A 25,463-nucleotide genomic window follows, 5' to 3' on the forward strand; every position below is an offset into this window, starting at 1 on the left:
CATGACCATATCAATTGGACTCTAGACGACTGTAAAACCGTGGTCTCGTCAGATGAGTCCCGATTTCGGTTGGTAAGAGCTAATGGTAGGGTACGAGTGGGACACTGACCCCCCGAAGCCATGGACCCAGGTTGTCAAGAAGGTACTGTGCAAGTTCGTGGTGGCTCCATCATGGTGTGGGATGTGTTTACATGGGATGGACGCGGTCTTCTGGCCCAGCTGGACCGATCATTGAATGGAAATGTTTATGGTCGGCTATTTGAAGACCATTTCCAGCCATTCATCAACTTCGTGTTCCGAATCACCGATGGAATTTTTATGGATGATAAAGCACCATGTCACCTTTCCGCAGTTGTTCTCTATAGTGTAATTAATACAATGCAGTGGTAATGTTGATGATACAACGGTGTGACTGACCTCAGAAAGTTAGATTACACTGTATGCGGATGCCTGGCTGGAAATGAATTACAAGTTCGTGCTAGAATTCAGTATGGTGTTGACCCACCCTTAGCCTTGATTACAGCTTCCACTCTCGCAGGCGTACATCAGGTGCTGGAAGGTCTCCCCGGGAATAGCAGCCCATTCTTCACCGAGTGCTGCACTGAATAGAGGTATTGATGTCGGTCGGTGAGGCCTGACACGAAATGGGCATTCCAAAACATCCCAAAGGTATTCCATAAGATTCAGCTCAGGACTCTGTACAGGCCAGTCCATTACTGGGATCTTGTGTAACCACTCCGCCACGGGCCGTGCGTTATGAACAGGTGCTCGACCATGCTGAAAGATGCAATCGCCATTCCCAAATTGTTCTTCAACAGTGAGAAGCAAGAACGTGCTTAAAACATCAGTGTAGGCCTGTAATGTGATAGTGCCACTCAAAACAACAAGGGGTCCAAGCCCCCTAATGAAAAACACGACCACACCATAACACTACCGCCTCCGAATTTTACTGTTGGCACTACACACGTTGGCAGATGAATTCACCGAGCATTCGCCACACCCACACCCTGCCATCGGATCGTCACATTGTGTTAAGTGATTCTTCACTCTACAGAACGATTTTCCAATATTCAGTCGTCCAAGCGAGGCGTCGTTTGGCATTTACCAGCGTGATGTGTGGCTTATGAGCAGCCACTCGACCATGAAATCCAAGTTTTCTCAACTCCCGCCTAACTGTCATAGTACTTGCAATGGATCCTGATGCATTTCGGGATTCCTGTGTGATGGTGTGGATAGATGTCTGCCTATTAAACATTATGACCGTCTTAAACTGTCGGCGGTCTTTGTCAGTCGACAGACGAGGTTGGCCTGTACGCTTTTGTTCTGTATGTGTCCCTTCACGTTTCCACTTCTCTATGACGTCGGAAACAGTGGACCTAGGGATGTTTAGGAGTGTGGAAATCTCGCGTACAGACGTATGACACAAGTGGCACCCAGTCAGCTGACCACGTTCGAAGACCGTGGGGCCCCATTCTGCTTTATCACGATGTCTAATGTTTACTGAGGTCGCTGATATGGAGTGCCTGGCAGTAGGTGGCAGCACAATGCACCTAATGTGAAATGTTTGTTTCTGGGGGTGTCCGGATACTTTTGATCACATAGTGTGTTACAAAATTCATTACTATTGATTCCCAAATTAATTTCCGGAATCCGTATATGTCATTAAAAGCGTGTAAAGTTTCTTGTATTTTCTTAGCAACCCCTTGTGGAGTGATTTTATTTCGTACTTGAGGAAAATTATTCCGATGTCTTTAATAGCCGCGATGTCGTATGTCTTCCTTCTTGGGCGTGTCTTCTAGATTTTGAAATAATGAACTTTTCTCCCCAGCATTGCTCAGTCCCAAGGCTCAATTTCAATTTTCTTTCTTTTGCAACTGTATTTTTGATATACGTGGAGCAGCGGTAAATTACAACTGACACAAATTTCACATCCGTGGTAAAATAACTTTTAAGTGTTATTCATAAAAAAAGCTTTTTTGTATAGCAACTTCCATAACGTTCATAACAAGGAGCACAAATCGTAAAAGATATAATTCCTAGTACTTCATGGCGAAACCACGGCTTTTATTTATGATACCAAGTGTAAGCTAATGTGTAATCTAATTCTAATAATAGTTATTCCATAACATAGAACGTTTATTGTGGTGTCACCGCCAGACACCACACTTGCTAGGTGGTAGCTTTAAATCGGCCGCGGTCTATTAGTACATGTCGGACCCGCGTGTCGCCATTGTCAGTGATCGCAGACCGAGCGCCACCACACGGCAGGTCTCGAGAGACGTACTAGCACTCGCCCCAGTTGTACGGACGACTTAGCTAGCGATGCAACACTGACGAAGCCTCGTTTATTTGCAGAGAAGATAGTTAGAATAGCCTTCAGCTAAGTCAATGGCTACGACCTAGCAAGGCGCCATAGCAATTGATAGTTATCGTATGAAGCATGTCTCATCAAGAACGACGTATACAAATGATGGATTAAAGTTAAGTATTCCAGCAGCTACGTACTTTTCTTTATAGCATTCATTACGTAGCCTGTTTCAGACCTCACGCCATCCTGCGTGAGTTTAAGCACGTGCCTTTCGGTTACCCGTCACTGTGGACTGGCTGTCTTGTCAGTCCACAACATTTATGACTGAAGCACTTATAACATTTTTCAGATTCAGTAAAAGTAAAATTTAAAATATTATTAGTTGTTTTTCTTTTTTTGCATAGTTGTTACTAACGGACCATTTGGTGTTTGTGAAACGGAATCATATAATTTTAGACGTTATGCGATTGAACGATACGCTGTATCGCGATTCGTTTGAAGGACATTTTCGGCAATTCGAGCGAATGATTTGGCCACCCAGATCGCCCAACATGAACCCCATCAAACATTGATGGGACATAATCGAGAGGCCAATTCGTTCACAAACCCCAACCGGCAATACTTTCGCAATTATGGACGGCAATAGAAAAAGCATGGCTCAATATTGGCTCTGGGCACTGTGGGACTTAACTTCTGAGATCATCAGTCCCCTAGAACTTAGAACTACTTGAACCTAACTAACCTATGGACATCACACACATCCATGTCCGAGGCAGGATTCGAACCTGCGACCGTAGCGGTCGTGCGGTTCCAGACTGTAGCGCCTAGAACCGCTCGGCCACTCAGGCCAGCGGCTCAATATTTCTGCAGGAGATTTCCAATGACTTGTTGAGTCCTTGTCACGTCGAGGTCCCACGCGGTATTAGGAGGTATCCCATGATTTTTGTCGCCTCATTGCATTTTCTCGAGCAAATAAATACGAGGGTTATTCCAAAAGTAAGGTCCGATTGATTGCCAAATTGAAACCACAGTGAACATCAGAAATGTTTTACTTGTAACAATTAGCTACACCTTTCAGCTACTTCTCTACGTAGTCGCCGTTCTGACTTAGACTTTTGTCATAGCGTTGTACCAACTTTTCAATAGCCTCATCATAGAAGGCAGCCGCCAGTGCTTTCCGCCAATTCTCCACGCTGGCCTACACCTCGTTGTCTGTGTCAAAATGTTGTCTTCAAAGACAGCGGTTCATGTGACCAGAGATGAAACTCAGGGGGAGACAATTGCGGACTGTATTGTGGGTAATCTAACATTTCCATTTGAAAACGATGCAGGAGCATCTTCATTGCCCCTGCAGAATGCGGCTGAGAATTGTCGTGAAGACGAAACAGCACGACAGTTATGTAATGTTGGCTGCATAGCTTCAGGCGAAATTTCTCACTTGGCGGCAGACACTATTTTCTAGACATCTTTACGCACTCACTGCGAGCTCAGAAATGAGAAGAGCGACGTGATGCTAACTGGGGTTATACTAGAGAGACTACCCAACACATCTGTGCAAAGCTTTATCGGATTTTCATAGTCGTTTCCATTTCGCGACCGATCGGACCTTACTTTTGGAATAACCCTCGTATTACTGTTTTGAAATCTTGAGACGAGACTTCCTAATCTTTTTGTTCTCAATTCACCATACGACATGTGTTGAGGACATCTACTATGAATTTTGTTTTGCTTCCTCTTTCATGTTTCTAATTTCCGGTGTTAATATAATTCGAAGTTTTCGTAAAAAAAAAAAAGGTCCCCGAAAAATTTCAGGTGCGAAACTGCACAGCAGACAGCTCTCACAACACACGCAATTCCATAGCTGACGTGCAGACGAAAACTACCACTTGTGACTGGGGAGAGGCTCAGGACAGGAATAAAACGCTAGGGGCGCTGCAGTAGTCCACTTGCCACAAGGAGTCGATTGAGACCAGAAACCTGCTCTCGTAAAAGGGCCTTAAGGGCTTGCGGAACTGCGTGATGACGCAGCCAGGTCGGAGGTAAGCGTGGATCCGCCGCTGGGGGCATCGCACGTCCCCGCAAGGCCAGCCGCGGAGTGGGCGTGCCGTGGCAGCGCCACGCGCCGTATAAATGGCGAGCGAGCGCGCCGGGCGCCAGTGCAGTCCCTCCAGCACGCCGCCCGCCGCCGCTGCCCGCCATGTCGGCACTCCTCCAGCTGCTCGTCGTCGCCGCCGCAGCCTCCGCCAGCGTCGCCTGCCTTTCCGCCACTCTGTACGCAGGTAAAGTCAGCCGGCCGCGGCCCCTGACGACAGTGACGGATGCAGTCAGCGAAAGCTTGGGATTCCCAAATTCCAGCGGGACGTTAATCGGCAACTTGTTGTAGTATACACTGACAACGTCACCGAAGTAGTGCGAGGACTGCTTCTCACCGCTAGATGCACTTAGAGTTAGCTCCGACCGCAACGTTGTGACCCATTTTGGCGTGAGGCAGAGGGGGGTGGGAAGGAGCTCGTGAGAAATACTGAGCAAGGTTACTGTTTGTGACGTTGCAGATTTGGAGCAGGAGTTGAATGGAATGCACGGTATCTTGAGAAGATGTTATACAATAAGCATCAGTATAAAAAGTTTCCCGGTGCGATTGGGACTCGCACACTGAAAGTTCTGTACAAACTTAAATATCTATATAGACAGTTCATACATTCCGGAATATACGAAAAAGTCGACCATTTTTGCCTGTTATCGACAGTGATACTGACAAGACATTGCTCCCAGGGATTCTAAGACTTATATACTGGGTGATCAAAAAGTCAGTATAATTTTGAAAACTTAATAAACCACGGAATAATGTAGATATAGAGGTAAAAATTGACACACATGCTTGGAATGACATGGGGTTTTATTAGAACAACAAAAAAAGTATTGCTAGATAGTATAGATCTCTTGCGCGCGTCATTTGGTGGTGATCGTGTGCTCAGCCGCCACTTTCGTCACGCTTGGCCTCCCAGGTCCCCAGACCTCAGTCTGTGCGATTATTAGCTTTGGGGTTACCTGAAGTCGCAAGTGTATCGCTATCGACCGACATTTCTAGGGATGCTGAAAGACAACATCCGACGCCAATGCCTCACCATAACTCCGGACATGCTTTACAGTGCTGTTCACAACATTATTCCTCGACTACAGCTATTGTTGAGGAATGATGGTGGACATATCGAGCATTTCCTGTAAAGAACATCATCTTTGCTTTGTCTTACTTTGTTATACTAATTATTGCTATTCTGATAAAGATGAAGCGCCATCTGTCAGACATTTTTTGAAAGTTTGAATTTTTTTGGTTCTAATGAAACCCCATGTCATTCCAAGCCTGTGTGTCAATTTCTACCTCTCTATCTACATTATTCCGTGATTTATTTAGTTTTCAAATTTATACTGACTTTTTTATCACCCGGTATTTTTGTCGTGTGATATAATCACAAATTAACAATTTACAGATTTTTCCCCCTATCTGTCCTGTGAGACCTTGTTTCCAGCCAAATTTCATGATTTTAGGTCAACGGAAAGTGCCCTATAGCTTTTGATGAGTGAGTTTGCGAGTATCAAAACATGTGATACAAATGGCCGTATCATTTGATTTCATTGCCTTAGAAGCCTACATTTATTACACCACCAAGGGCGTAGCAGCTGTGTGATGTGAATTTCAGTTCGATATGTCTTTCCGTTCCTGATAAAAATGGGTCTTAACAGACGGATGGACCGTCTGATATCAAATGACAAATAATTTTTTCGTGTGATATAACTCCAGATTTACAGTTTTAGAATTTTTTCCTTTGGTATTACTACGAAAGTTCGATTCTTGTCAAATTTCATGGTTTTACGCCAGTGGGAGATCCCTATGAGCTTTGACGGTGATTTTGTGACTAGGCTGCCAAAATATGTGACATAAAAAGCGATATCTTTTCACTGCATTGACCTATAAGTTTCATTTTTGCAGTCTGATAAGAGACCGCAGGCCTTAGTACGTGACATAAATTTCAACTTGATACGTCAACCCGTTCATGAGAAAAACGGATTTTAACAGTCGGACAAACCGACAGGTGGGTGGACTACAAAGTGATCCTAATAGAGTTCCGTTTTTAACGCTTGATGTACGGAACCCTAAGCCAGACGATTCTGAGATAATCAGATTAGGAAATGGGACACTAAGAGTAGTAAATTTAAGCCCCTTCCCTATTACTGTCTCGCTGGGTACGATTTTCTTCCTCCTCCTGAAGTGCGGGCTGCGTAAGAAGCGAGCTCACACATTTTATTTGATTGTAGAATCTTGTACAGCCAGGTTCACGGTAGGTCTGTCACTGTCGCTCATGAACACAGGAATGATAACGAAACAGTATATCACCGCTATCTGCGGATCTACGCAGAAGATACAGGAACATCAAGAGTGGGGTAGGGGTGCTTGTAACCCTCTGGAAGATGTAGGAATTTGCAGCATACCGTGTACTTGTGGGGACGTGTATGTTGGTACTGCTAAAAGAGCGGTCGCAAAACGATTAGAAAACAGGGGCAACTGTAAAAAGAGAGAAACTGGCGGATGATCTGTTGCAAAATGTGCTTTGCAGCCAGGAGACAAGTGGATTCAATTTGATAAGACTCAGGTACTGGCAACCACAAGCGGATTCCATGTAAAGCTATACTGAGAGACCGTAAAATTTACTAAACATGCCAATAATTTTAATCGGAAGTAGGAGGGTGTGAAACTAAATGGTATGTGCATTTCGGTGCTGAAAATGGAGTACCCCCACCGTGGGGTGATAACAACAGCAGATGACAGCGATCGTCAGTGGCCAATTGCGCTCGAGTTCTCAAAACATTGGACTTAATTGCCTCTGCGCGGGAGCACGCAGAAATGGAATTTTACTTCAGTTAGCAGCTGACCTGCGAAAAGGCTACAACACCGCTTGAATGGGACGAAACGTTTGGTTTCAACAAGTTTTTCATCCGACTATGCCGTAATAGCCTAGACTATTCTAATAGGTGTGACGTTTATGACTGTGAAAGCAACTGTGTGGGGCACTTTGGTACAGCTGGCATTGTTATGATGAAAAATGTGCGTCGCTTTAGATTGTTTCCTGATTTCAGCGATGACTTGAGGCAAATCTTCATAGTCAGCAGCTACAAGCATTCACCGCGGGACACAAAGATATTGAGCATCTTTGGTCGGAATTTAAAGATACTGTCCACCATGTGCTAGAGAAGTATGTGCCTAGCAAAAGTATAGGGGAGGGAAAGGATCCACTCTGGTACAACAAACATATTAGGAAGTTGCTGAGAAAGCAGGGAATTTTGCACAGTCGTTTTAAGCGTAGTCACTGCCCCGCTGACAAACAGAAATTATGCGAAATGAAAGCAGCTGTCAGAAGGACAATGAGAGGCTCTTTTGACGAATTTGAAAGCAATATTTTATCTGCAGATTATAAAAATAACCCCAAAAAATTTTGGTCGTACGTAAAATCTATGAACGCTACAAATAATTCAGTACCTTCTGACAGTACAGGTAATGTAACTGATGATGATAAACAGAAGGCCGAAATTCTAAACCTAACTTTTAAAAACTCGTTTACGATAGAGGACTGCAGCACCATTCCCCCTTTCAATTATCGAACAAACGAAAGGATGGCTGACGTAGTGTTTAGTGCATCTGGGATTGTAAAACAGCTAAGATCCTTAGACGCCAGAAAGGCATCTGGTCCAGACGGTATCCCCGTAAGATTTTATGTTGACTATGCTACAAATATATCACCATTCTTATCCGTCATCTATCAGAGATGATTGGAATGGCGGAAAGTTCCACGGGACTGGAAGAAGGCCCAGGTCATAGCAATCTATAAAAAAGGTAGAAAATCGGATGCACATAATTACCGGCCAATTTCACTGACATCGATTTGTTGTAGAATCATGGAACATATTTTGTGTTCAGACATAATGGCCTTTCTAGACTCTGAGAAGCTCATCTGCAGAAGTCAGCACGGTTTTAGGGAACAGCGGTCATGCGAGACACAGCTGGCCCTCTTTGTGCATGATATACAACAGGCTCTAGATACCGACTCCCAGGTTGATGCCATATTTCTCGACTTTCGAAAGGCGTTCGACTCCGTTCCACACTGTCGCTTGCTACAAAAAGTGCGCGCTTACGGTCTATTCAATAAGATATGCGGTTGGATAGTTGGCTCTGAGCACTAAGGGACTTAACTGCTGTGGTCATCAGTCCCCTAGAACTTAAAACTACTTAAACCTAACTAACCTAAGGACATCACACACATCCATGCCCGAGGCAGGATTCGAACCTGCGACCGCAGCAGTCGCGCGGTTCCAGACTGTAGCGCCTAGAACCGCTCGGCCACTCGGGCCGGCGCGGTTGGATAGAAAGTTTTCTAACAGACAGGGAGCAGTATGTCGACCTGAACGGGGTAACTTCAACAGAAACAAGAGTAACTTCAGGTGTGCCCCAGGGCAGCGTAATAGGTCCTCTGCTTTTTACGATTTACATAAACGATCTGGTTGATGGTATTGACAGCGGCCTGAGACTGTTTGCCGATGATGCTATAGTCTACAGGAAAGTAGTACCACACGAAAGTTGCGAACAACTCAATGAGGATTTACAGAAAATAAATGCGTGGTGTAACGACTGGCAGTTATCTCTCAATATTTGTAAGTGCAACCTACTGCGTATAACAAGGCGAAAATCCCCATTAATGTATGAGTATAAAATAAATGATCAGTCTTTGGAAGGGGTAACGTCAGTCAAGTATCTGGGTGTCACTATTCGAAATGATCTCAAATAGAATGATCTGATTACACAAGTAACGGGCAAGGCGAACTCTAGATTGCGGTTTATTGGTAGAATCTTAAAGCGATGCAGTCCTTCAACAAAGGAAATAGCTTACAATACGTTAGTTCGTCCAGTCTTAGAGTATTGTTTGTCTGTATGCGACCCTTATCAGTTGGGTCTCAGTCAAGAGATTGAGAAGGTCCAAAGAAAAGCGGCGAGATTCGTGACTGCTACATTTAGCCATCGCGAGAGCGTTACAAATCTCATAGTAAGTTTGAAGTGGGAGACACTTGAAGATAGACGGCGCGCTAAACAGAAGGGGCTGCTCACTAAATTCCGAAATCCGATCTTCACCCAGGATGTAGAGCATATATTATTACCACCAACTTTCAAATCGCGCAATGATCACCATTCAAAGATAAGGGAAATAAAAGCTCGTACTGAGGCGTTCAGACAGTCGTTCTTCCCTCGCGCGATCCGCGAGTGGAACAGAGAGGGGGAAATATGACTTTGGCGCGAATTGTGCCCTCCGCCACACACCGCTTGGTGGCTAGCGGAGTATATATGTAGATGTAGAAAGAAATTGTTGTATACCATTCAACATTATCTGTTCGTCGGTCCACTAAAGCAATGGTCGTCAAAACGCGCCTCGCGGGCCGCATGTGTAATGTTTGTGAAATCGGACGTAGGCCGCTTACCTCAGGGGTGGAAGGTGGTACGTAGCACGGCCACTGCGGGGTTACAAGATGTGAGGGCAGGGAATGTATTGTGTGATTCTTAAGTTTCTCCCGGCGTATTTGATAATCAAAATATCCACGGGCATGCTGCCGGTCTATAGTGTCCAACGGGCACAATATTTCGGCGATCATACAAGTCGCCATCATCAGGTGAACTGACGGACCGAGGTCCTGTGAACGTGCCGCCACGGAGATACGTACGCTATGGCTGCTCAGAGGGAACAGCCATAGCGTACGGATCTCCGTGCCGGCACGTTCACAGGAGCTCGGTCCGTCAGTTCACCTGATGATGGCGACTTGTATGATCGCCGAAATATTGTGCCCGTTGGACACTATAGACCGGCAGCATGCCCGTGGATATTTTGATTAGGGAATGTATTGTTTGTCTCCCTGTACTGACAAGTCACGGGCGTACGCTACTAGTACCGATATGTTGACATGGTATAAATTTTGACACGGAAGTAACACAGATTCATGAAAGTGCGTTTTAGAGACGGTTATCCCCACATGCGGTACATACACTAATCGTCCAAAACGTTATGACCACCTGTCCAATAGCCGGTGCGTCCACCTCTGGCACGGATAACAGCGGCGACGCGTGGTAGCATGGAAGCAATGAGGCCTTGGTAGGTCGCTGGAGGTAGTTGGCACCACATCTGCACACATGTCACCTAAGTCCCGTAAATTCCGGCGAGGGGGGCGATATGCTCTGAAGCCACATTCAATCACACCCCGTACGTGTTCGACCGGGTTCAGATCTGGCGAGTTAGGGGGGGGGGGGGGGGCATCACATCAATTGGAGCTCACCACTATATTCCTCGAAACACTCCGTCAACTGCTGGCCTAGTGACATGGCTCGTTATCTTGCTGAAAAATGTCACTGCCGTCGGGAAACATGATCGTAATGAAGCGCTGTATGTGGTCTGCAAACAGTGTGCGATACACCTTGGTCGTCATGGTGCGTTGTATGAGGTCCACTGGACCTAGGGATGCCCACGTTGTTCCCCAGAACATAACGGAGCCGCCGCTAGCTTACCCCCGTCCCGCAATGCAGGTGTCAAGGAGCTATTCCCCTGGAAGACGAGGATTCGCGCTCTTCCACCGGCATGATGAAGAAGGGTATCAGGATTCATTAGGCGATGCAACGCTCCGCCACAGTGCCAGTGTCCAGTACCGATGGCCACAAGTCCGTTTCAGCTGCAGCTGCCGATGTCGTGTTGATAACATTGGCTCATACATGGGCGTTGCGGAGGCCCGTCGTTAGGTGTGTTCGGGGCACTGTGTGTTGCGACATACTTGTACTCTGGCCAGCGTTGAAGTCTGATGTTAGTTCCACCACAGTTCGCCGCCTGTTCTGTTTCACCAGTCTGCCCAGCTTACGACGTCCGACACCCGTAATGAGGCGCGGCCGCTCAACCAAACACGACGCCTGGACTTGGTTTCACCTTGGTTTCGCTACGTGTTGAAGACACTCACCACAGCACTCCTCGAACACCCGACAAGTCGTGCAGTTTCCAAAATGCTCGTGCCGATCCTCCGCGCCATCACTATCTACCCTCAGCGATACCAAGATAGATCGCGCGCCTCCCCCATTGACTGACTGATACTGCATGCGTCGAGCGTGTGTCTGAGTTGCAGTCATTCCTTGCCAGGTGACGCTGGTATCGCCTGGGCGGTTTTATACCTTAGCGTTCGGTGGTGTGGCCAACGGCCTTACCGCAGTGGTAACACCGGTTCCCGTCAGATCACCGAAGTTAAGCGCTGTCGGGCTGGGCTAGCACTTGGATAGGTGACCATCCGGTCTGCCGAGCGCTGTTGGCAAGCGGGCTGCACTCAGCCCTTGTGAGGCAAACTGAGGAGCTCCTTCATTGAGGAGTGGCGGCTCCGGTCTCGGAAACTGACATACGGCCGGTAGAGCGGTATGCTGACCACATGCCCCTCCATATCCGCATCCAGTGACGCCTGTGGTCTGAGGATGACACGGCAGCCGGTCGGTATCTTTGGGCCTTCATGGCCTGTTTGGGATGAGTTTACGTCGGTGGTCATCATGTTTTGGCCGATCAGTGTATGGTTCAAATGACTCCAAGCACTATGGGACTTAACTTCTGAGGTCATCAGTCCCCTAGAACCTAGAACTAGTTAAACCTAACTAACCTAAGGACATCACACATATCCATGCCCGAGGCAGGATTCGAACCTGCGACCGTAGCAGTCGCGCGGTTCCTGACTGAAGCGTCTAGAACCGCTCGGTCACAGCGGCCGGCGCTGATCAGTGTACTTGGGACGGTTTATATCGATAGTAGGTTGGTGTTCATAATGTTTTGGCTGATCAGTGTATCTGTAGCAGGGAATACGTAATTAAATTAAGGTCGTTGTATTACAACACAAACGGTAGAAGAAAAATGACTTATAAAACTTGTACTAAGCATTTGTGATCATGCCTCATGTTGCATAGTTCATTTAAATTTAAGTGCAATTACTGTTATTAATCAGTTGATCGCCCGCTCACACGGACTACACAACAACACTTCGTCGGGCAGTTTCAGTGTCACAACTTCAGGATAGCTGTTGGTGACAACAATCTGAAACTTAGAAAAGCCGACGCGAAGTATTCCAAATGGTGCCAGTTTACTGATTTATGTAGGTTACCAACTAATAATAATATGATTGGTACAAATGACGCCCCACAAAGTCAGTATTGTTTGTTGAGTAAAAAAGTTTGGTGAGTGCTACACTAAAGCTATGGTCATGACACGTCTACTGTAAACAAAGAAACAAGCGATCTTACTTCTTTTTAGTGCTTTACGAACGAACGACTCTTGTTTGTTTCTTTGCGTCTTGGGACATCCAGACAGTTAGTGGCTGCCTGGTTTGCGGCTCTTAAGAATACACCCAATTTTTCTTGTCCTGTTTACGATAATAATGCAGATTTTGCATTTCCTCGGTTGATTGTGTTGAGCATTTCCTTATCCCAAATCACAGGGACGTGTTTTTGAACCTCGGTGAAATTGTTCGAAATTCGGAACAAAACATTTTCACAGCTAATTTTTTTATGGAGCGAATGTACTGCAATCTTGATATAGCCAAAGATGGGTCTAACTCTTTGTAAGTCACAATCGTGCCGATTCAATCATGATGGCCATGGCATCGCTGTTTTTAGGAACAACAGATTTTTGTTGCCCTTCACGAAATTATCAACACGCTGAACTCCAGTTTTTCAGCCCACGAGCACAGATTTACAAGCCACCTCTAGCGCTATATCCGGCTGTCGATTACGTCAGCTGACTTAGTTTTAATGCAGCAGCGCTGGTGGCCTGGTATGAGACGGTCTATACAACGACTGCGTTCAGAGACGCGCCACTGACAGGCAGCCAAGGCCATGATCTCAACGAGAACGTGTCGCGAATACGCAGACGCCAGCGGCTGGGTCGCAGTTGTATTGCCGAGCGAGGGAGTGAATAAGAAAAGGAGAGAAAGAATGGAGAGAGGGTATTATACAGGGTGATTTTTTCCACCGTGTACAAACTCTAGGGATTGATCGGAGAGAGTATAAAATGGTTCAAATGGCTCTGAGCACTATGGGACTTAACTTCTGAGGTCATCAGTCCCCTAGAACTTAGAACTACTTAAACCTAACTAACCTAAGGACATCACACACATCCATGGCCGAGGCAGGATTCGAACCTGCGACCGTAGCGGTCGCGCGGTTCCAGACTGTAGCTCCTAGAACCGCTCGGCCACTCCGGCCGGCGGAGCAGTTTTGTCACTGGTTTCTTCACAAGACAATCGCGATTCCAGGACTTGTGTTATCCGTCCTACACTCCTGGAAATTGAAATAAGAACGTGAATTCATTGTCCCAGGAAGGGGAAACTTTATTGACACATTCCTGGGATCAGATACATCACATGATCACACTGACAGAACCACAGGCACATAGACACAGGCAACAGAGCATGCACAATGTTGGCACTAGTACAGTGTATATCCACCTTTCGCAGCAATGCAGGCTGCTATTCTCCCATGGAGACGATCGTAGAGATGCTGGATGTAGTCCTGTGGAACGGCTTGCCATGCCATTTCCACCTGGCGCCTCAGTTGGACCAGCGTTCGTGCTGGACGTGCAGACCGCGTGAGACGACGCTTCATCCAGTCCCAAACATGCTCAATGGGGGACAGATCCGGAGATCTTGCTGGCCAGGGTAGTTGACTTACATCTTCTAGAGCACGTTGGGTGGCACGGGATACATGCGGACGTGCATTGTCCTGTTGGAACAGCAAGTTCCCTTGGCGGTCTAGGTATGGTAGAACGATGGGTTCGATGACGGTTTGGATGTACCGTGCACTATTCAGTGTCCCCTCGACGATCACCCGTGGTGTACGGCCAGTGTAGGAGATCGCTCCCCACACCATGATGCCGGGTGTTGGCCCTGTGTGCCTCGGTCGTATGCAGTCCTGATTGTGGCGCTCACCTGCACGGCGCCAAACACGCATACGACCATCATTGGCACCAAGGCAGAAGCGACTCTCATCGCTGAAGACGACGCGTCTCCATTCGTCCCTCCATTCACGCCTGTCGCGACACCACTGGAGGCGGGCTGCACGATGTTGGGGCGTGAGCGGAAGACGGCCTAACGGTGTGCGGGACCGTAGCCCAGCTTCATGGAGACGGTTGCGAATGGTCCTCGCCGATACCCCAGGAGCAACAGTGTCCCTAATTTGCTGGGAAGTGGCGGTGCGGTCCCCTACGGCACTGCGTAGGATCCTACGGTCTTGGCGTGCATCCGTGCGTCGCTGCGGTCCGGTCCCAGGTCGACGGGCACGTGCACCTTCCGCCGACCACTGGCGACAACATCGATGTACTGTGGAGACCTCACGCCCCACGTGTTGAGCAATTCGGCGGTACGTCCACCCGGCCTCCCGCATGCCCACTATACGCCCTCGCTCAAAGTCCGTCAACTGCACATACGGTTCACGTCCACGCTGTCGCGGCATGCTACCAGTGTTAAAGACAGCGATGGAGCTCCGTATGCCACGGCAAACTGGCTGACACTGACGGCGGCGGTGCACAAATGCTGCGCAGCTAGCGCCATTCGACGGCCAACACCGCGGTTCCTCGTGTGTCCGCTGTGCCGTGCGTGTGATCATTGCTTGTACAGCCCTCTCGCAGTGTCCGGAGCAAGTATGGTGGGTCTGACACACCGGTGTCAATGTGTTCTTTTTTCCATTTCCAGGAGTGTATTTACAAACGAGGCCTCCTTTACGCGGAGTGGTACCTTCCAATTCCGTAACAGTCTTCTGTGGGATACTAAGCAGAACTCCCACGGTATGGGGACAGCGAGTCAACAGCATCGATGCAGCCGGGACGTATGTGCCGGGATAATTGGCGACCGTATTTTGGGACCAGTCTTCCTTCCACGTCGCCTAACAGGCCGGAACTATCGGCTTTTCTTGCGGGTGATTTAGCGTCCCCTGCTGGAAGAAGTGCCACTGACGATTCGAAGGGTTACGTGGCTGCTACATGATGCTGCTCCAGCCCACTTCGCCGTTAGGATCGGAGGCATCTCAATTGTGTCTTCCCTGGTTGATGGATAGGGTGAGATCGTCCAGATGCATGGCCTGCTCGTTCACCGGTTCTCAACCCATGCGATTTCTGTCTATGGGGCCATCTCGAAAGTATCGTGTATGCAGCGCCCATTCCAGATGTGGAGACACTGGAGCAGCGTATTCGTGCTGAAACTGTTCGGATGCAGCCTGGCCGATGTGAACGTGTGAGACAGAACATATTACGGCGCTTACACGGAAGCGTTGAGGCACATGGGAACCATTTTCACCACATGCTGTAACTGAGACTGCATGATACAGCGCATATTAGACAGCAGCCTCTGTAACAATATACGATTGAATAAATTATGTCTAGCATGGAAACCATGCATTTCCTGACATAAGTTTATTAGAAATTTTTTGTTCCGTATCCTCTCATCGATCAGTCCGTAGAGTTTGTACACGGTGGAAAAAATCATTCTGCACTTTTGTCACCGGGAGGCAGCTATTAGAGCATTTTACATAGTTACATGCTATGCCCACCCTGCTTTACAATGCCTCTTTTTCCTTTCTTAGTAGATACAAATATACAAAGCAGACACAATTACGTGAACAAATGCCGATAATTTTTGTGCATTAAATGCTACCCCTTCTCATCGTCATCCCTACCTCCAACGGTATAGCGATATCTTAATCCCACAGAGTTTTTACACGAATAATCTGTATGTACCAAATCTGGTTGAAATTGCTCCGGGCGTTCGTAATTTTTGCTTTTATGTCACTCCTTTTCATACCAAGCCCTCAGCGATAGGAGTGCTAGGGGTATTTTACTGTCATAGTATATAACACGCACTATCAAAGCCCCACAGTTAGAAGAATATCAACCATAATTTTCCAGCAAGATGGAGCACCCCCCCCCCTCCCACTGGGTTTTGATAGTGCGTGATTTCCTGAATGAAACATTTCCGGATCGGTGGATTGGAAGGAACGGTCCAACACCCTGGCACCCCGCTCTCTAGTCATTACGCCCCTTGACTTTTTTTCTGGCGCTACATCAAGGACAGAGTCTTCGTCACACCAGTTGCTGATGTCGACGAACTGAAGGCTAGGATACAAGCTACTGTGGGTACTGTGACAGAAAACGTGTTACGAAACACCTGGCGGGAACTGGAATACCGCCGCGACATTCTCCGAGCTACCAAGGGAGCACACGTTGAGGTTTACTAACGTAAGTGGTCTTATAAAAAAACTAGTGAAACTAACCTATGTAACGGCATCAAATGTAACTTATTATGTCAAACGGTTATTCTGTAATGAATTGTTATAATCAGGGCAATACTTTGTGCTCATCCTGTATATTCCTAGTTTTATAGCTTAAAGTTTGTACTTGAAAAATTGTAAGTAGGCTTGTTAGGATAGGTCATGTCTAACTTTAAATACCTGCCAGTTCAGTTTCTTCAGCATCTCTGTGACGACCTCCTATGGGTCAGATAAACCTGTGACCATTTGTGCTATCCTTTGTATATTTCGCAAACCCTCGTCGCCAGTTTTATAAAGGCCTCGTCACTATTGCAGTACACCGCTAAGAGAGTTTCTCCCTGGCCCTGTTACACAGCTGTGCCCCAGGGGATGAGGTAACAGGACAGGAGAACGAAGGTTCTACAACACTCCAACGAGTTAGTAACAAAGTCACACGAATGAATTAAAAAGGTTTACTTATCTTTGTGACTTGTCCAATAATTAAGTCTGCAATACTGCATATAATATACGGGGTGAAGCGAAATTCGCGCACTCGGGCTTCGCAGCGCAACTCCTCACATCCCAGCTATAAAAAAAAGTCTGTCACAAAATTTCGTCTGGCGAGTGCATCCGGCAGAAAATGGACGTTAAAGAGTGGCAATCTGGCAACACTGTAAGCATATGTATGCGAATTACCTCTGCCTGCACACAGCCCTTGTGCTGTCCAGTAGCCGGCACGGTAGCTCAGCGCGTTCGCTGAGAGGGCTGCTTGCCCTCTGTGACAAAACACTGAGTAAAGGAATCAAAGATCACCTTGAAGGAATGTCTTGTGGCGACCGCCCAGACAAAACGCAGCAAACTATACATTTGGTGCAGAGGATAGAGTTTTGGGTTAGCATGCAGCAGGTCGATGATTCGATCCTGAGTTGAGGCCTATGTTTTTTATTCGGTAAATGCAGTGCAGGTGGTACGGTATCTGGCACCTTTTAATAGTCAACAGCGATTGCGGTGGAGCCTCTAGAAAACACTTGGACTTACATACTACAATCGTAGAAATGGAAGATTAGTCAGCTTTGAAAGAAGCCCTTTTCATGTCATGGAATTTCACAGTTATCTTATCCAATAGATACGATTAGTAGCAACTATTATTCTTGCCTCGTTCAAGTCCATACATTTCGTTAGGGTCTTATTTTATCAATAGGACTACCAATGGGCTTTGCGAATAATGTCCAAACTCGGTTACTATTTGTATGTGTTATCACCTTGCTCCCATGCCTTTCAACACTGATTATGGTAACCACATGCTGTCTAGTATGGATTTCACTGCATTATTATTATTATTATTATTATTCTATCGATGGGATTGTGGAAACATCACGTGTATTACCATTAGGGACAGAGTGTAATTCGAAACAGAACATTTCACAACTAGCGATGCCGGTATGAATCATGCAGAACAATATCTGTCAGAGCGGTAATGCGCATTACGTGGAACAGGCGCATCTTTAGTACCTCGAAATTGATATTGTTTTTGTAGTTATTCTGTCCTATGACAGGTCATTTGCTTCAGCTGTCTATTTCTTATTTGTCTAACCACGTATTTGTTATGTTCAGAGTTACAAAATGTTGTAAATTTAGGATACATGTGAGGTAAGAAACGGCGTATATTATAGTATGAAATGTCAGAATGAAATTAGCAAATTAAAAAAATGCACCCCAACGCAGGATCGAACCCACGACCTCCTGCGTACTAACCCAAAACTGTATCTTCTGCACCAACTCCACAGCGAAACTAAAATTTTTCTGACAAGTTACGATACATGTGGTTACAGTGTTACCATATTGCCACTCTTTAACGTTCTTTTTCGGCTGGATGCACTCGCCAGACGAAATTTTGCGAGACACATTTTTTTTATCGCCGGCGTGTGAGGGGTCGCGCTGCGAAGCGCGAGTGCGCGAATTTCGCTTCACCCTGTATAAGTAACACAAAAAAGGCCCTCAATCGCTAGGTGCAAATAATTGTACGCAAACTTCACAGTACATACGAAATGCAATTTACAAGAACTGCCTGTTCACTTCTAAGAGTTCACTATACGACGTTCTCTGTCCACATCAGCGCTGGACCATGATCTGTAACCAAGTGGTCGAGAGCTGCTCTTCTACCTTCCGAGTAGGCTTCTGTCTGCTGTCGTCCGGTGGTTGGCGGATTGTACTCGGCCGGCAATTGGCTGAGGTGAAGTCGATATCTTAATCCTCAGCGCTGCCCGTGGCGCTGGTGGAACTCGTGCTAGTGCCGAGTCTGTATGGCACTCTCACCAACTCGCATCTTTGTTCCTGTCGTGCTTTTGTCCTGGCTGTGCCTTGGTCGGACAACACAGCACTATATTTTCTGTATCCCCAATTAATCATATCTGGTACGAGTCCAACACATTTGTATAACATTCTAAGATGAGTCGCACAAGTGTTTTACACTCCTGGAAATTGAAATAAGAACACCGTGAATTCATTGTCCCAGGAAGGGGAAACTTTATTGACACATTCCTGGGATCAGATACATCACATGATCACACTGACAGAACCACAGGCACATAGACACAGGCAACAGAGCATGCACAATGTCGGCACTAGTACAGTGTATATCCATCTTTCGCAGCAATGCAGGGTGCTATTCTCCCATGGAGACGATCGTAGAGATGCTGGATGTAGTCCTGTGGAACGGCTTGCCATGCCATTTCCACCTGGCGCCTCAGTTGGACCAGCGTTCGTGCTGGACGTGCAGACCGCGTGAGACGACGCTTCATCCAGTCCCAAACATGTTCAATGGGGGACAGATCCGGAGATCTTGCTGGCCAGGGTAGTTGACTTACACTCTCTAGAGCACGTTGGGTGGCACGGGATACATGCGGACGTGCATTGTCCTGTTGGAACAGCAAGTTCCCTTGCCGGTCTAGGAATGGTAGAACGATGGGTTCGATGACGGTTTGGATGTACCGTGCACTATTCAGTGTCCCCTCGACGATCAGCAGTGGTGTACGGCCAGTGTAGGAGATCGCTCCCCACACCATGATGCCGGGTGTTGGCCCTGTGTGCCTCGGTCGTATGCAGTCCTTATTGTGGCGCTCACCTGCACGGCGCCAAACACGCATACGACCATCATTGGCACCAAGGCAGAAGCGACTCTCATCGCTGAAGACGACACGTCTCCATTCGTCCCTCCATTCACGCCTGTCGCGACACCACTGGAGGCGGGCTGCACGATGTTGGGGCGTGAGCGGAAGACGGCCTAACGGTGTGCGGGACCGTAGCCCAGCTTCATGGAGACGGTTGCGAATGGTCCTCGCCGATACCCCAGGAGCAACAGTGTCCCTAATTTGCTGGGAAGTGGCGGTGCGGTCCCCTACGGCACTGCGTAGGATCCTACGGTCTTGGCGTGCATCCGTGCGTCGCTGCGGTCCGGTCCCAGGTCGACGGGCACGTGCACCTTCCGCCGACCACTGGCGACAACATCGATGTACTGTGGAGACCTCACGCCCCACGTGTTGAGCAATTCGGCGGTACGTCCACCCGGCCTCCCGCATGCCCACTATACGCCCTCGCTCAAAGTCCGTCAACTGCACATACGGTTCACGTCCACGCTGTCGCGGCATGCTAACAGTGTTAAAGACTGCGATGGAGCTCCGTATGCCACGGCAAACTGGCTGACACTGACGGCGGCGGTGCACAAATTCTGCGCAGCTAGCGCCATTCGACGGCCAACACCGCGGTTCCTGGTGTGTCCGCTGTGCCGTGCGTGTGATAATTGCTTGTACAGCCCTCTCGCAGTGTCCGGAGCAAGTATGGTGGGTCTGACACACCGGTGTCAATGTGTTCTTTTTTCCATTTCCAGGAGTGTATATACATTCTACTCTGCAGTCTTACTGCGTTGTTCTGATGTCCTACCAATGAACCAAGGCCTGCCATCTGCTTTACCTACGACTGAGCATATGTGATCATTTTATTTCATATCTCTACGAATTGTTGTACAGAGATATTTATATGAGTTGCTTGAATCTTAACTGTGATCCATTGACATTGCAGCTACAGCATACTACGTACGTGTACAATTTTGCATTTTTGAACTTTTAAAGCAAATTGCTAATCTCTGCAGCGCTTTGAAATCTCATCAAGAACCGACCGAATATTTGAGCAGTTTTTCTTCCGTACATTTCTCTTTTATATAAGAAGTCTGGTGTTGTTATTAATATTGACCGCAATTGAATCTTAATGTAGATAAGTGTAATGTGCTGCGAATACATAGAAAGAAAGATCCTTTATCATTTAGCTACAATATAGCAGGTCAGCAACTGGAAGCAGTTAATTCCATAAATTATCTGGGAGTACGCATTAGGACTGATTTAAAATGGAATGATCATATAAAGTTGATCGTCGGTAAAGCAGATGGCAGAATGAGATTCATTTGAAGAATCCTAAGGAAATGCAATCCGAAAACAAAGGAAGTCAGTTACAGTACGCTTGTTCGCCCACTGCTTCAATATTGCTCACCACTATGGGATCCGTACCAGATAGGGTTGATAGAAGAGATAGAGAAGATCCAACGGAGAGCAGCGCGCTTCGTTACAGGATCATTTAGTCATCGCGAAAGCGTTACGGAGATGATAGATAAACCCCAGTGGAAGACTTTGCAGGAGAGACGCTCAGTAGCTCGGTGCGGGCTTTTGTTTAAGTTTCGAGAACATACCTTCACCGAGGAGTCAAGCAGTATATTGCTCCCTCCTACGTATATCTCGCGAAGAGACCATGAGGATAAAATCGGAGAGATTAGAGCCCACACGGAGGCATACCTCAAATCTTTCTTTCCACGAACAATACGAGACTGGAACAGAAGGGAGAACCGATAGAGGTACTCAGAGTGCCGTCCGCCACACACCGTCGGGTGGCTTGCGGAGTATGGATGTAGATGTAGATGTAGAAGGTCTTTAATATACGATATGAACAACAAGGGTCCCAACAGCTTCACCTGAGGCGCACCCGAAGCTACTTGAGCATCTATCGATGACCCTCTGTCCAAGATAACATGCTGCGTCCCTCTGCCAAGAAATCGTCAATCCAGTCACGAATTTCGCTTAATGCCCCTCACAGTTGTACTTTCGACAACAAGCGGTACCACCCTCTCCGACTGTCTAGAATACACGGTGCGGAACCACTGCTTTTTAGATGTGTAGTCTGTTGTCACAAAATGACTTCCGTGTCTGTCAGACCACTTAAGCATTGTTCGGATGAGCTGCGGCACTTTCATCTCCATGCAGGCGGCCAGCCGCGGCTATCACATCCGCTTCCGTTTACTCTCCATCGCAAGCAGAAATACCTCTCTCTGCCTTTCACTTTCGTCGCGTCATACAGCTCAATAAACCCGCCACGACTCACTGCTCTTGTTGCTTTCTAAGGCCGGTTAACTATTGGTGGCATTGGAAGATTGAAACAACAACAGTAAAAAAAGAAAATGGCCAGTTGCAAGTAGGACTCGCACAATGAAGGTTCTGTACGAACATGATTATGTATATAGACAGTTCATCCATTCTGGGAATCTAGAATCGCGACCTTTCTTGGCCTGTATTATACTGCCAAAATATCTGTCCCAGGGATCCCAAGACATTCGAGAGAGTTCTTATTTCAAGTTTGACGTCGGATGATAAATGATAAAAGAATATTTTTCCGTAAGATTCAATTACAAATTAATACTTTTGTGATTTGTTCCTTTACTCGTACTGTGAAACAATGCTAATTACCAAATTTAATAATTCTAGGCCAAGGGGAAGTACCCATAGGTGTTGATTGAGTTTGCAGATATGACCGTAGCTTTTGGCTGCATTGACTTAGAAGCTTATATTTATTACACCGCTAAGGACCCTTAGCTCTTACTATGCGGCATAAATTTCAAGGCCGGCCGGGGTGGCCGAGCGGTTCTAGGCGCTACAGTCTGGAACCGCGCGACCGCTACGGTCGCAGGTTCGAATCCTGCCTCGGGCATGGATGTGTGTGATGTCCTTAAGTTAGTAAGGTTTAAGTAGTTCTACGTTCTAGGGGACTGATGACCTCAGAAGTTAAGTCCCATAGTGCTCAGAGCCATTAGAGCCATAAATTTCAAAGCGCTATGTGTACCCGTTACTGATAAAAAGTCGTCTTAACAGACGGACCAAGAGGCAGAGAGTAAGATAGCAAAAGTACAAAAACTTTTTTCCGTTTGATATAATTACAGATTTACAGTTTCCGGACTTTTGCCTTTGGTTGTACTGCAGTTCCTTGCGTTTTGCGAAATTTCATAATTCTACGCCTACGAGAAATACTCTACAGATTTTGATGAGTGAGTTTGCGAGTATCAAAATACGTGAGATAACTCGTCGCATTTTTTGATTTCATTGACTTAGAATCTAACGTTACTTTACTGCCAAGGGACCACAGACCTTAGTATGTAACTTTAATTTCAGCTTGATGCGTCTAACTGTTCCTGAGAGAAAGTGGTGTTAACAGACGGGCGGAGTGACACACAGTCTGATAACAACTGGCAACATTTTTTTCGTGTGAAGATACACTGCTGCCCACTAAAATTGCTACACCAGGAAGAAGTGTAGATGATAAACGGGTATTCATTGGACAAATATGTTATACTAGAACTGACAAGTCGTTACATTTTCACGCAGTTTGGGTGCATAGCTCCTGAGAAATCAGTACCCAGAACCACCATCTCTGACCGTTATAACGGCCTTGATACGCCTGGGCATTGAGTCAAACAGAGCTTGGATGGCGTGTACAGGCACAGCTGCCCAAGCAGCTTCAACACGATACCACAGTTCATCAAGAGTAGTGACTGCCGTATTGTCACGAGCCAGTTGCTCGGCCACCATGACCAGACGTTTTCAATTCGTGAGAGATCTGGAGAATGTGCTGGACAGGGCAGCAGTCGAACATTTTCCGTATCCAGAAAGGCCCGTGCAGGACCTGCAACATGCGGTCGTGCATTATCCTGCTGAAATGTAGGGTTTCGCAGGGATCGAATGAAGGGTAGAGCCACGGGTCGTAACACATCTGAAATGTAACGTCCACTGTTCAAAGTGCCGTCAATGCGAACAAGAGGTGACCGAGACGTGTAACCAATGGCACCCCATACCGTGACGCCGGGTGATACGCCAGTATGACGATGACGAATACACGCTTCCAATGTGCATTCACCGCGATGTCGCCAAACACGGATGCGATCCTCATGATGCTGTAAATGACGTTTTGCCAATCGTGCACCCAGGTTCGTCGTTGAGTACACCATCCTGTCCGCGATGCAGCGTCAAGGGTAACCGCAGCCATGGTCTCCGAACTGATAGTCCATGCTGCTGCAAACGTCGTCGAACAGTTCGTGCAGATGGTTGTTGTCTTTCAAACGTCCCCCTCTGTTGGCACTGGGATCGAGACGTGGCTGCACGATCCGTTACAGCCATGCCGATATGATGCCTGTCATCTCGACTGCTAGTGATACGAGGCCGTTGGGATCTAGCACGGCGTTCCGTATTACCCTCCTGAACCCACCGATTCCATATTCTGCTAACAGTCATTGGATATCGACCAACGCGAGCAGCAATGTCACGATACGATAAACCGCAATCGCGGTAGGCTACAATCCGACCTTTATCAAAGTCGGAAACGTGATGGTACGCATTTCTCCTCCTTACACGAGGCATCACGACAACGTTCCACCAGGCAACGCCGGTCAACTGCTGTTTGTGTATGAGAAATCGGTTGGAAACTTTCCTCATGTCAGCACGTTGTAGGTGCAGCCACCGGCGCCAGCCTTGTGTGAATGCTTTGAAAAGCTAATCATTTGCATATCCCAGCATCATCTTCCTGTCGGTTAAATTTCGCGTCTGTAGCACGTCATCTTCGTGGTGTAGTAATTTTAATGGCCAGTAGTGTAATTACAAATTAACCGTTTTCGGATTTTTTCCTTTGGTTGTACCGTGAGACACTGCTTCTTGGCAAATTTCATGGTTCTAAGTCAACGGGAAGTACCTTATAGGTTTCGACGAGTGTGTGTGCGAGCATCAAATTATGTGACATAAATCGCCGTGTGTTTTTATTTCATTGACTAAGACACTTAATTTTTTTTTACATCGCTAAGAGACCGTAGACTTTAATAAGCGACATAAATTTCAACTTGATATGCCTACTCTTTCCTGAGAAAACGGGTTTTGGAGAGTCGGACAGAAAGACAGACAGACGACAAAGGTTTTCACAGATTGAGGTACGTAACCCTAAAAAGCAAGTGAGAAGAAAGTGAATTATTTTCATCGCAATCGGGCCGGACGGACAACTAAAGCAAACCACAGCTAAGCGTTGAATTCCAGTGAAGCTATCTAAACGACAGTTGCCATCCTTGACGTCACCAGACAAGCGACAACTCGAGTCAGTTATCGCCAGCGTTTAATTTGCATTCCGTACAGTAATAACATATGTTATCGCACTCACCAGGTCACTCCAGTACGCTTGGAGTTGCTCCTGTTTGAGGCTGGCGCGGAACGCAAATTCACATAAGTATGCAATCGACATAATCATCAGCAGATACACCGTTCGATAAATGCGACCTCAAGACTTCTCTATGCACTGCGGTATCAAAATATCCCGGGTAGCCACTATAATACAGGGTGATTCAAAAAGAATACCACAACTTTAGGAATTTAAAACTCTGCAACGACAAAAGGCAGAGCTATGCACTATCTGTCTGCGAATTAAGGGAGCTATAAAGTTTCATTTAGTTGTACATTTGTTCGC

General features: G+C 46.9%; 1 protein-coding gene, 1 non-coding gene and 1 pseudogene across 2 annotated transcripts in view; 2 read left to right on the forward strand and 1 right to left on the reverse strand.

The window, feature by feature from the left end:
• The first annotated feature begins 4,474 nt into the window (after nucleotides 1-4,474).
• The window catches only part of LOC124595491 (lysozyme 2-like), a 115,603-nt gene continuing 94,614 nt past the window's right edge, over nucleotides 4,475-25,463 (forward strand). Inside the window, exon 1 of the mRNA XM_047134254.1 lies at nucleotides 4,475-4,587. Within this exon, the coding sequence (XP_046990210.1) occupies nucleotides 4,506-4,587 (82 nt within the window). The 5' untranslated portion in view covers nucleotides 4,475-4,505. The remainder of the gene's footprint in view (nucleotides 4,588-25,463) is intronic.
• On the reverse strand, nucleotides 8,626-8,709 carry Trnas-gga. The gene is given in 2 exon segments: nucleotides 8,626-8,660; nucleotides 8,670-8,709. It is a non-coding gene; the product is annotated as a tRNA-Ser (tRNA).
• LOC124597405 lies at nucleotides 11,572-11,689 on the forward strand (annotated as a pseudogene).

This window comes from Schistocerca americana, chromosome 2 (assembly GCF_021461395.2).
Source record: "Schistocerca americana isolate TAMUIC-IGC-003095 chromosome 2, iqSchAmer2.1, whole genome shotgun sequence".
NCBI classification, from domain to species: Eukaryota; Metazoa; Arthropoda; class Insecta; order Orthoptera; family Acrididae; genus Schistocerca; species Schistocerca americana.